The 12,246-nt window shown below is 51.2% G+C and overlaps 1 protein-coding gene across 6 annotated transcripts in view; it reads right to left on the minus strand.

The window, feature by feature from the left end:
* NRP2 (neuropilin 2) overlaps window positions 1-12,246 on the minus strand; it is a 90,945-nt gene that overhangs the window by 49,377 nt on the left and 29,322 nt on the right. For all 6 annotated transcript variants that reach the window (XM_049807816.1, XM_049807796.1, XM_049807806.1 and 3 more), the window contains exons 3-7: window positions 11,705-11,886; window positions 7,208-7,438; window positions 6,474-6,629; window positions 4,415-4,584; window positions 3,205-3,360 (exon numbers count right to left, since the gene is read on the minus strand). In XM_049807816.1, coding sequence (XP_049663773.1) covers window positions 3,205-3,360; window positions 4,415-4,584; window positions 6,474-6,629; window positions 7,208-7,438; window positions 11,705-11,886 — 895 coding nt within the window. The remainder of the gene's footprint in view (window positions 1-3,204; window positions 3,361-4,414; window positions 4,585-6,473; window positions 6,630-7,207; window positions 7,439-11,704; window positions 11,887-12,246) is intronic.

Here is a 12,246-nt window from a genome sequence, read left to right on the forward strand (position 1 = left end):
TCGGGGGACACACAGGAAGACAGCTCTGCACCTTCAGCCAGGTCACTGGGTTAGCCTCTCCCCTGGTCCCATGCCCTGGGCAAGGACAGAGCATCACCCCCTGGACAGGGGGATGTCTGGGGTGTGCTGGGCTGGGCTTTGTGGGGAGCAGGCTGCCAGGCAGGGGGAAAGCCTGGCAGGGATGGGTCAGAAAGGAGAAGGTGTGAGTGTGGGGCTCCTCTCGTGCTGGCTACAGACCTGACGCTGCCTTCCCGCTGCCTCCCCACCCCAGAAACGCAGCATTGCTCGGCATGGAAACAACCCAGCCAGCCCTCTCTGCTGCAAGCACGTATTAATTTTGTTTTCCTCTGCTTCATCCTGCCTTTCCTGTTTCTCTCACCAGTGGCTGGGGACTCAAAGGTGAGCCATCATGTTTCACAAGGAAACACCCTGGTCCCACTCTCCTCTGAAACACCAGAGGAAGGGGAAATGGGGGTGAGGAAGGGGAAATGGGGGTGAAAGAGAGAGGAAAGAAAGCGGGGGTCAGAGCTCCCCATCATCGGCAGAGACCATCATCCCCTCTCCTGCACTCACTGGTTTTCACTTGCTTTAGTTCCCTGATGAAGATGTAAATGTTAGCTGACCCACCTATAGCATGGCAGAGCTTTGCTTTTGGCCCACACAGCCAGCAGAAATTCAGAGCAGTGCTTGATACACCCCATATGCCTATGTGTGCATGTGCATATATATATATATGTATGTGTGTGTATATATATATGTATGTGTATATATATATACACACATATATATCTGCATGTATATAGAGGAATAGAGAGTCCCTGTCTGTCCACCCCCTCCTCTCCCTCCCCGCTCCTCATGGCACCAAATCAAGCTGCGGCAGACTTGACAAATCTATTTGGCATGGTTCACTCCACTGTTGCAGCCTGAACCATGCGGAGCGCCGCACTGACGCAGGGAGGAATCTGCACCTTGAATACAGACATCTGGGAGCTTGCCTAATGCAGGAATGGCAGGGATTAATGCGGGTGGGGAATGTGGGGCCAGAGCCCCCGCCACCAGGCCCATGAACAAGGGGCTTTGCCCCGGCCCTGCTGCGGCTTGGCGGCTGGCAGCCAGTCATTCGGCAGGAAGGAAAAGCAGTCACCCGGATGCAAGGGGTATGCGAGCCACCAAAAAGCAATTACTTATCCTCCAGCCTCAGGAGGTGTCTGCTAAATTGAGGCCAGAACATGGGAATGAAGTGAGACTGGAATAAGGGAGTAAAAAAAGGAGAAGTTTGATTTTTCTTCTGTTTTATGAAGAGAGAAAACAGAGCAGAAAAAAAAGCTGATAGGACTCAAGGGTGAAATCCTGAAATGGTGGCAATTCACGCAGCTATGGGACAGCTTTGGGTTGGCACCAGCCATGCTTTAGGGTCTTGCTGGAGCGATGTAAATTGGCCCAGCAGCACTGAAACCAACTGTGCTGTCCTGCTCCACCCTGGCTGAGGATCCAGTATCCAATGCCTGGGACTGCAAGGATGAGACATCTACTTTTCCCTGTGACTAAAACCACCCTCCAGGCCAGATTCCCACCCCAGTTAGACTCTGAAAGGTAAATTTATTGCCAGTGGTTATTTGAAACACTGAACTGTGTATTTAGCCCATCTCTCTGCCCGGCATGTTGCCAATCTCCCGTCTGCCTCGACTGGCAGAAATGGTCCCAGTGAGACCTCAAACTCACGCATTTCCATGGGGTGCCCCGGGTGAGAAGAGACGGCCCCAGTTCACAGAAAGGTCTGCCGCAGTTGGTGGGTCCTAGGAGAGCACAAAGCCTCCACACCAGCACATGGCCACCGCATTAGGGTTATATGTGAGCTCTGCCATGAGCTGCAGTCCCGGAGCCAGCCCGCCCTAGGTCTGGGGGAGCTCAGCTGCTGACTCTCCTGTGGGGTGCTGGGATGCCCTGTGCCCCCATTTCCCTACCTCTAAAATAGGACTAACACCACCTCACTGGCACACGAGGAGCTTAAATACTCCAAATATTGGAGGCATGAGACCCTGCTAGGGGCCCCTGCACAGAGGACTCATTCTGGGAAGCAGCGTGAATCTGAACCATGAGACACAGTTGTGGGGAAGGGGAAATCACATGGCCCGGAAGGGAAGGAAATGTCTGGATGAATCCTGGACAAGGCAGGCTACTGCATTTCATGCCAGCACCGCCTGTGCCAGCAAATGGAGGGGACAGCTAATTTAACAGAAGTGCTGAGCAAGCAGAAATTGCTGGGACGTGCATGCGGGGGGAAGTGTGTGGGACCCCAGCTACCGAGTTCACACAGACAGATTATGGCACATAAACAGGGAGGACCTGAGCTGCAGCAGCAGTGCTGGTGGGCACTACAAAAGAGCAGGAAAAGGCTTTCCTGAGGTGCCCTTAACCAGGGGACAACCACACAATCAAGGCAAATGACAGAGCAGGACCAGCCTGGTCCCATGGCTGCCTTAACACCCCTCCCCATATATGCCAAAGCTCCCATGCGGACCACCTCGAGCTTGCTTCTCCTGGCCAGGCAGCAGCCCCTGCAAGGCTTGGAACAGCTGAACACTGATATTTACCCTCCTTCCCCCTCGTTCCCATCTCTGTGTGCCTCCCAGAAACACAGCAAGGGCATGCAGCAGCTCCCAGGGCTCAATGCACCCTTGCTGACCACGCCTGCTAGCGCAGATCCCACAGCTCTGGCAGCCTGAATTGCTCCTCATTATTTATTGTTCATTTTGTTCTCTGGGATGGTGCGATCCCCTCTTAGGATTTGTGCCCTTTCATTTCCAGGCCTCAGTAACTCCTGAACTACAGTTTCATGTGGTTTTGTGATTGTTAACCCAGCATGCAGACAGGGCTACGGCCATAAAAGCTCAATGACTCTTGTATGGCAAAACACAGGCTGTGAAAGCATTTTCTCCTTCATTTGCAGTCAAAGAACATACTCTCGCCACCACGAAAGATGCAACCGCAGCCAGGTTTTCCAAGGAATAGTGTTTCCTCATTGGTGTGCAGAGGAGAAAGGACTATTTCTGCTCAGAGCATCATCAGTCTTTTAGCCCTCATCAGAAAAAGGGTTCCTCACAGATTAAACCCTCCAGGCCTGTAAAATCTCTCTGTTGTCTTCCCTCCTGTCAGCTGCAAGACTCACCAAGGTGCATGCAAAAGAGACAAAAAGGCCTTTACCTTGTGGTTTTTCCCATGTCGGTACATCATCCAGTCCTCCCCATTGGTGCTGACCTCCAACTTGTAGGTACGGACATAGTAGCCATTCTGGGTTTCTCTCGAGATGGCACCCTGTGTGGCAATGGCTGTGAGCACAGTCAGGAATTGGAGGTCCACCTTTCCAGGGGAAAAAGTGACAAAAGAGAGAGTGGTGACCACCTGAGAGCCCAGGCTGGCTAGTTAGTTCCTCTGTCTCTGAAGAACGAAAAGCTGCAATATCAGTCTATATCGCTCCATCTGTGGGTGCACATTTCAACAGGCACAAACCTCCCCAAGCTGACTTCAGCAGGATGCTTGCAGATAGGACCATGGGACAAGAGTAACTAAGGATCTTGATGTCTGTCCATATGGGACCTTCCTGCCTCAGACTAAGCAACAGGATCTGCACAGAAGCTCATGTCCATTAAAGCAGGACAGAGGCTGACTTTTTCCATGGAAAATAAAAGCATAATGTCCAATTAGCAAGTGCTGCAGTTTTTGGTTTTTCCTTGTTTTTTTGCCTTTTTTTTTTTTTTTTTTTTTTTTTTTACAACATGGGTTGAGAAAGGTCAGCAGAGCTGGCTTGGTAGCACTGCCATGAATGAAGAATGAGATGTCTGCTAGAGGCAATGACATTCACCACCTCCCATTCCTAGTGCCCTTTAGCAAGCAATGTCTCATGGCAATGTGACACAGCCAGAAGCCCTGTGCGGACAGAGACTGTGGCTCTAACCAGCTCCGAGGGAAAGCCTTTGCTCTGTCAGCCCCTACCTGACATTAGCCTGCTCATGCTCCCCCTGCATCACTGATGAGATAAATATAATTCTAGCTGCTTTTTCATGTGCCCCCTGGAGACCTTGGTCCTCAGGCCAGTGGCGGAGTCAGTGGCCCTTGTAAGTGGCAGAGGTCCCTCAGTCTCTGTCAGTATGCTGGGAAGTCCATCAAAGTTTTGGGCAGGAAGGAAGGGGTGGGAGAGGGACAGCAGGTTGAGTCAGCCCTCGTGCAGGCACGCTAATGGGAGAGCCAGCCCTCTGCATTTCATGGAGGCACTGCAGCTCCTCTGCTGCTCGCTCCCCATGAGCCACAGAGGCAATAAAAAAATCCAACAAGCTTTTGTGGTCAAGGGTCAGTTTAACAGCATGACACTCTATTTGGTGGGGGAAGAGGCGAGGGGGCTAGAAAGTGTGTGTACCTGGAGGTACTCTTTGTTGCTGTCTACATTGGGGGTCCAGCCATTGTCATCACTGTTGAGCCGGCTCTGTTGAGGGGTCCATCGCCCATCTGAGTAGGTGGAGGAGGCACTGATCTGCATGTTGGAGATCCTGCCAGACTCCATCCCCAGCGGCACGTTGCACTGAAAGTCTGGAGTGGACACACACACACATACACACAGATCAGCTTACAGTCTCTGTATTTCACTCCCAAGTGGAAGGCAGCCCTGAACTATCCTCCCCAGCTGACCCCGAGCAAAGCTGCCTGCCTGGAAGGATGAACAGATCAGATCTGCACCATCTTGCAGGTTGTGTGCGCTGACAGATGGCACTGAAAAATGAAAGACGGGGCAGCTTTATGTTTGCACGGCCCTCTGAAAACTAATACAGTCCAGATCTTTCTCCCTTTCTCCATCTCCTTCACCTTTGCACAGTTTTCACACAGTTTCCCTCCCCTCCCACCATCTCCAACAAGATGTCCCAAGTCCCCTTGCCATAAAGTTCTCCAACTTCTTGAAGGCTGGAGGTGAAATCTAAGCACAGATAAGGCAAGGAGTAAGGGCAGGCACAATGGAAGGGTGCTTACTGCTGTGCTGCCGGCAGGAATGTCAAGGCCTGGAATGGGCAGGTCTAAAGGTTTTGTGTGCATGTTGAGAGTATGGATACATGTGTGTATGTGTCTGTGTATACGTGCATGTGCTATGTGTGATATCAGGCCCATAGGAATTAACCAGCCAAGAATATGAAAGACTCTGGTATGCTTTCATTTGAGTTTCCTCACTTCTAAGGCTTTAAAAGTCACAATTAGCTCTATCTCATTGCATGTCTCATATATTTTATGGCAGCTGTCCTGTAAAAACAATAGCAAAGAAAACATGGATAGGAAATACTGCATGGGCCCAAGCATGCTGCTGCTGAAAACCAATGGGGCCCCACCAAACTGCCTGTGTTTTTAATGTGGCCAAGCCAACCCTGGCTGGAAATGATGGGCCAAGTTAAGATCTCAGTGGTATTATTAAAGTTTCAATTTACACCAGCATAAATCAAAACAGGCCTGGCCCTTTAACAGCTCTTATGCTTGATTTCTCAAGCTTTGTGTGTCATTAACATTTTATTTCCCAATCCTTTTAAAAAACAGAATAGGAAGAGGATTAAAGAACAGATCAACTTTATGTCAAGATAGGCAATGGTGAAGAGCTCATGCTTGTCTGTAACTCTCACAGCCTCAGGAGAAGAGCAATCACAACCCAATCACAGAGCAAGAGCCTGTAACCCAGCTGCCCTAGTGCTGCACAACCCCTGCTCTCTGTCATAGGCTTTCAGTGTTGGGTCAGGGACTCCCTCTCTTTCTCTGGGACTGAGGGGTGTCCTGCAGGCTTCTTCCATTGTATCACAGGTTCACTGCAAACCGAGGTCGAGAACTGTAGCTCTGATGTAAAAATACCATGGGAAAACAAACTGAATCTTTCCTCGCCTGCAAGTGTTATCACGAAGAATCAGAATGCTCTTCAATTCTCAAAACACACAACCTACTTCCTCCCTCCACATCAATTTACCTCACTTAATAAGGGATCTAAACCAAATTCTGGTTTGAAATTCTTAGAACTTTAGGCATATTTTAATTAGACAGCCAAGAAATTCCAATTTGTAGTGTGGGGCTGTGAATTTTTGGAAAACCAGAGAGAGGGAGAGTATTTTCCCCTGTGCTTTAATGAATCTGCTGCACCTGCTGGGCTGAAGTCTTCCCCTAAATCCTACGGGCTGAGCGCATACATGAAGGATACCATCCCAAAAGGTACTGAGAAGACTTCATGAGCAAGTGAAAAGTCAAAGAAAGGTCAGAAAGTGTGATTCTTACTGAAATCTCATTTCTATGAGAAACAGAAAACACACCTAGTGTAACTGCTGTCTGCATTGCTGGTGGGGAACCAGCCCCTGGACACACTCTTGTCTGCCTCACTCTCGCATGTGCCAAGTGCAAGACTTGGGAAGAACAGGTGACACGACTGCCTATGTCATACACACACATTTCCAACTTACTTTCTGGGACTTCCTGCTGGATCAAGTAGTACTGAGCAGAGAAACCATCTTTAGCCACTGCCAGGTCTGTGTGGAAGGTGAGCGAGAGGACGCCAGTGGTTGAACGGATGTCCGACGGCATCTTAGTGCCACAGTACCTGCCTATCAAGGGGCCTACTGCAAAAGAAAGAGCAGGAAAGGTAATGCCTACTTTTCCACCAGTCAAACCCTCCCAGACCCTCCTGGGTCACCAGCAGATTGGCATTACTCAGCAGGGATACCTTAGCAGGACCGATTGGGATAAAAGAAAGACTTCGGGGATGGGCTATTTTTTACATCCGCTGGCCTGGTGCCATGCAGTATGCCGTGCAGAAATATCTACTGCAGCAGGCGTTGCTCTGCAATTTCTGGGAAATGCTCCAAACTGCTCTGTTTCTCTGTGTTGGTACAGAATAAGGAGGTCCTCCCAGCACTGCATGAACTCACTGCCCTTCCCTGAGGGAGGACCTGTGGTATCTTGGAGCGTCCCATGGGGCTCTTCAGATCAGTGGTTACAACAGAGCCGTAGTTTGGGGTTTAATGCATGCAGCCTTCTGCAAGTGCACCATCCCCACAGCTGGCCACAGAGCACCCCAATGGTGCAGCCACCTCTGAGGTTAGGCACCTTTGGTGTTCAGATACAGCCTGCACAGTTTTGGAGCTTTGTGAGACACCAAGAGAGGTTGAGGACAGCAGCACAGCAACCCATGGCTTACCCTGAGGGATGCCGTCCCAGATGTCCAGCCAGTCGTACTTGCAGTCTCCTTCCCCTGCCTGCAGCGGGTCATGCTCAAGGTCGAAGAGCAGAAAGTGGAGGAGGATTTCTGTCTTTGGCTTGGCTATGATGGTGAAGACACAGTCCAGGTTGTGTGGATACTTGTCAGGGAAACCTGGAGACTCAATAGTGCCATTGGAGGCAGTGAAGTTTCTGGAGCAGTCCTCAGACCCTGTAGTGGCAGGAAAAAACCCACAGCTTTAGCAACAATGCAGTTTAATGTCAATAGCTTGACACTGTGGAACCCCCATTTTGAGCTTAGAGGGGTTGTGTATTCAGTTCTGGAAACATCCTGTAACCCAAGAGCTGTGTGAATTCCTGCAAGGACCAACAGGGTGATTTTTCAAAGCTTTCCACAGGTGGAGAGACAAGGTCCATGCATTCACTGGAATGGACAGCATGGTTCTAAATCCCTGAGGCAGCTCTGCAAACGTAACCTGTACAACACTTCTGATCCCCCTGCCAATTACTCCAAAAACAGGACTAGGAGAGCGATCCCATCCAAAGCCACACAAAGCCATGGCAGCGATTTGGGAGGCCACCACCCTGCCATGTCCCCCACACTGGTGGTGGGGCCCCTGGTGGGAAAGGGAGGCCACACCAAGCTGGGCTGGGCTTCCCCTGCCAGCCCTAACCCCTGTGTCCGCCACCCCAAAGCCCGCAGAAGGGCCAGCCAGCAACACAGAGGGCTGCCATATGCTGTCCTCGCTGCTGCAGCTGCCACCCGCTGGCCACACTGGCAAAGGGCCACAGCAGCTCCAGTTCTGTTGGAGGAGCCCCCGATCGGGGAGGGGGCTGCCTGGGAAGGAGCAGAGAGGAGTAACAGGGATGTCATCTCTTTGGAAAAGCTGTCCCCAGGGGCTGGTCTCCTGCAACCTCTACTCCTCTGGCACAGACATCTGTGCCTCAGTTTCCTCTTGAGAAAATCAGGAAGCACAAATATTTACACGGTGAAAGGGCCCGGGGGAGGGTCCCAATGTCTCCACTGTTAGCTGAAAACCCTCAGGAAGCGTGCAGTTAGCCTGTGGCCCCCTGAGACCCATGCAAGGGACGAGGGCCAGCTCCGGCATACATCCCCACGATGTGGCCACGGCAAGAGCGGGGGTAACAGGAGCTGTGCCAGGGGGGGTCTCCACTGAGAGGAGGAACAGAGCCCTCTTTCTCACAGACTGAGCTGCCCGCACCAGAAATGCAAGTTATTTCTATCCTTAAGGAAGACCTTTGCGTGGTGAGGAGGGCAGACAATGTTGTCTCTTATTTATTGCTGACCTCAGCACTGGCCTCGGCTGCAGCCGGGCCAGCTCGGTGGCCCCTCTCACACAGCCAAGGTGCCTCGGGGTGGCCGGGGAAAGGGGAATTTGTGTCATATTCATACCACAGTGACTTTGAAACTGCTGTGCTGTGGAGACAGGACAATAGGCAACAGAAATCTGCAGCCTGGAGCTATCGGAGTCGAAATGGGATGTTAGAGAGGCTGCCGGCCGCCACTGTAACCCGGCATTAGCATTCATAAAGGTTTCTGCTTCACTTTTACTGGGACACCCTCCTTCTCCTCTACAAACCCTTCTGCTCCAGCTCTTCCAGGCAGCATGAACCTTCCCAGGACTAATGGGAGACTTGTTATTCAATTCAGCATTAACCTACAGGAGTCAGGCCAGCAGCCCGCAGTAATAGCAGGATCCCAGCACTGCATTATGCAGCGCCTAGCTGGAGTGCTACTCAGGAGAGGCTTTTAATTGACTACCTAATGAAGCAGCCAGCTTTTCTGGTGTGAACCTGTGGGGTAAAATGCAGAGGCAAAAAATAAGGCCAAACACAAATCACAGCATAACGCCGTGAAAAGGGATAAGGGTGTACTTCGTTCCAAACAGCTTGAAAGACAAGCAGATAAACAGGGAAAATAACACAAGCTCCGCGCTAGGGAGAAAATCAAAGCCTAAGCCCAGAGTCAGGGACTGTCCTCTAGAGACAGGAGAGAGACATAACTATGTCACTGCATTAGACAACGACAGTTTCCTCATGTGGGGCTCTTATTGCATTTGGCATCTTTGTCTACAGTTTGGCTGATAGCAGCAAACACAATGATCAGCTTTTTATAAGGAAGCTGCAGATAATCAACAGGACTCATGCTGGCTTCGGCAGCACAGACCAGCCTGAGAGGAGACTTTGATGCCCAGCAATGGAGAGCTCAGGCCAGCCCTGCCAAACTGACTCACAAAGTGAGCAGCAGGGAAGCTGGACCAGCCAGGGCAGGTGGCATTTTTGTCAGCCCACAGACTGCTGACTGATACCCATCAGGGGATTCAAAGACTGGTATGTAGCTGTTTGTATGCAGATTGCTCCTCTCTCACACCGTGATAAGCAAAATTTAGCACAAGATATGGAAATAAATGCTCAGTTGAAAAGAGTTGGGTTTTTAGGTCACCTTTAAGAAAGAAAGAAAGAAGCTACAGCCATGCCGCCTTTACTGATGTGGACAATGACAATACAATGACCTTTATAGCTGGTGACACCCTTGCTGGCTACCCTGACAGCTCAGATGGAAACCCAGCGCTGCCCACCACCCTACCTGGGAGCCCTGGTGGGTACAGGGCCAGGGCAGATGAGGTGGGCTGGGGGTGCTCCTGGATCACAGGCTCATCACCAGTCCTGTGCCAAAAACTGCCTTGCCAGCCTGGATTTTGTGGGCTGTGGCTGGCAGAAAGCGTGGCTATTTCTGGAGAGGATGGCTGCCTGCGGGGGAGGGGGGTGGTGGCAAAATGAGCCCCAATACCACTTCAGATCTGAGGGCAGCTCTGCAGGGACCCACAGCGAGGGACACAAACTCAGCTCCAGCCTCCATCCAACATAGACTCTCTCCCAGATCAGCCCTTGTTTCCACTCCCTCCCTACCAGCAGCAACAAAATCTCCTTTTCCCATGAATCTGGCCCCTTGCTGGCTCCCACCCAGGCAGACAGGGTTCTTGCCTGCCATCCCTTTCCACAGCCACACTCAGCCTGGCCTGGCCACCTCAGCCAGCTGGGCCACTCCACATTGCCCCATGCCCCAACTCACAGCATGGACCCGATGTGAGGGCAGGCACAACCCAGCGCAGTCTGCTGGGCTCAGAGGGGGTGTGTTCAGGGAGCGAGAGGCAAGGGAGCCTGAAGAGGATCGGCAGTCTTCCCACCTGAACACACGCATTCGTTGCCATCCTCCGTGCTGGCAACTGGCCTCAGCAAACTGCAATAGCCAGAGGAACCGCTAAACTCTTTCAGGACTCATCTGCATCCTAACCATTAACAAAGAGCAGTGGTGAGCTGGCTGCACCACAATACCTCAATGACCAGTTGTACAGCCCAGGCCACCACCAGCAACAGCACTTTCCTCACCCACCTGAACCTCCAGCTTCACCTGTCCTCACCGTTTCACAATGAGTTTGGGGAGTCGTATTCCCATCATCTTGCAGCAGAGTCTCCACATTCACATCTACCTGTGACCGGGTTGCGGGCAGCCTGCGCACCTCTGCCTGCCGCACAGCTAGGCCAGGGCCCTCGGGCACTGGTCCCTGTGCTCCCTGCCCTCCCTTTGAAGAGGCTGGGTAACTGACCCCGTTGTTCTCCTTTCTGGTTCTTCACCAGGCATGCACATTTTTATTGTGCTGGATGTGATGACGTTAAAGTCGCATGTGTGTTTTCTTCCAACGCACCACCAGAGGAATGTGGGCACAGGGCAGGCGCCCGCGTCCCCATGCAAAACACACTCTTGTTCCCTTGGTGCGCAGGCACACCTCTCACCCACGCACACAGAGAGCGTTTTATTTTCTCAAGCCTCCTTCTCCCCAGACACACAATTCTGGCAAATATTTAGACAGAAACACTATTAAAAGGCCTTTGAGCAGCTTTTCCTTTCCTCAATAATAGTTCGGTATTAAACAGAATTATGAATAGTTCCTCTTGTATCTGCCTGGAAAGGCGCTGCCTCAGCCCTTGACAGCACTGCTGACAGCAGTCCCTTGAAAACCGGAGCTCCCCCGCTTCCAGGGGGAGAAAACACAGTGTCATTGATCAGCCCTGAATCGCAACTCCACAGGAGGGGGAGCTCCATGCACTCCTAACAGAGGGACAATTGCCTCTTAGCCCTAACAAGCTCCACACATGCCAGGGAGAATGGATATATGTTTCTAGTCCTCGAAAACAAGACAGCATTTACAGAGGAACCCTGCTTTTGATGCCACACTGTGATCCAAAAACGCACTATCATACACCACTAACAACTTTACCTTCTTGGAAATGTGATGCAACAAACCTGCTTAAATTTAAAAAAAAAAAAAAGAAAGAGCCCTTTATCTCTGGAGAACATGCTAAAAATCATATTGAAAAGGTGGCCGAAGACATCTTCTTGTGAAGATTGTCATGGTAGATAGCCTGGGAGACAGGCACTGACTCAGACACTCACCTGTCTTGTAGATCTCGTAGCGCAGGGAGAAGCCGGCACCTTGCCGTGCGTAGTCCGAGGTGAACTTGATATACAGAGAGGGGCCAGAAGAGATGATGGTAGGAGGTGCTATGTTCCCACAGTGCTTGCCCAGCAGGTCTGCCGCTTCACTGTCCCCATCTCGGATCTCAATGTAGTCATACCTGTGGAGGCAGGTGAAATGGCAGTAAAACCATCTGTCAGGGAGATGCTTCAGGATGCCAGGAACAAACACAAACCGCTTTATATCTGCATATTTCACACAACATCTTCCAGACAGGTACCTGGGACTCCATCACTCACACCACACCACAGACCCCCAATACATTTTTTGCCTTTTTTCTGTCTGTTTACATTTAAGTCCCTTCTTCTGTTGCTCCTCCCATCATTAAGGTATTGCACCCACATCCAGTTCAACTTCAGAGCCAACGTGCAAAATTTAGGACACAATTTACCTCCATTTCCACAAGACTCCTTCAGCATGGGAGCAGCTCAGATACAACTCTCCTGGGGCTACTCTCTTC

Source organism: Accipiter gentilis, chromosome 1, assembly GCF_929443795.1.
Source record: "Accipiter gentilis chromosome 1, bAccGen1.1, whole genome shotgun sequence".
NCBI lineage: Eukaryota > Metazoa > Chordata > Aves > Accipitriformes > Accipitridae > Astur > Astur gentilis.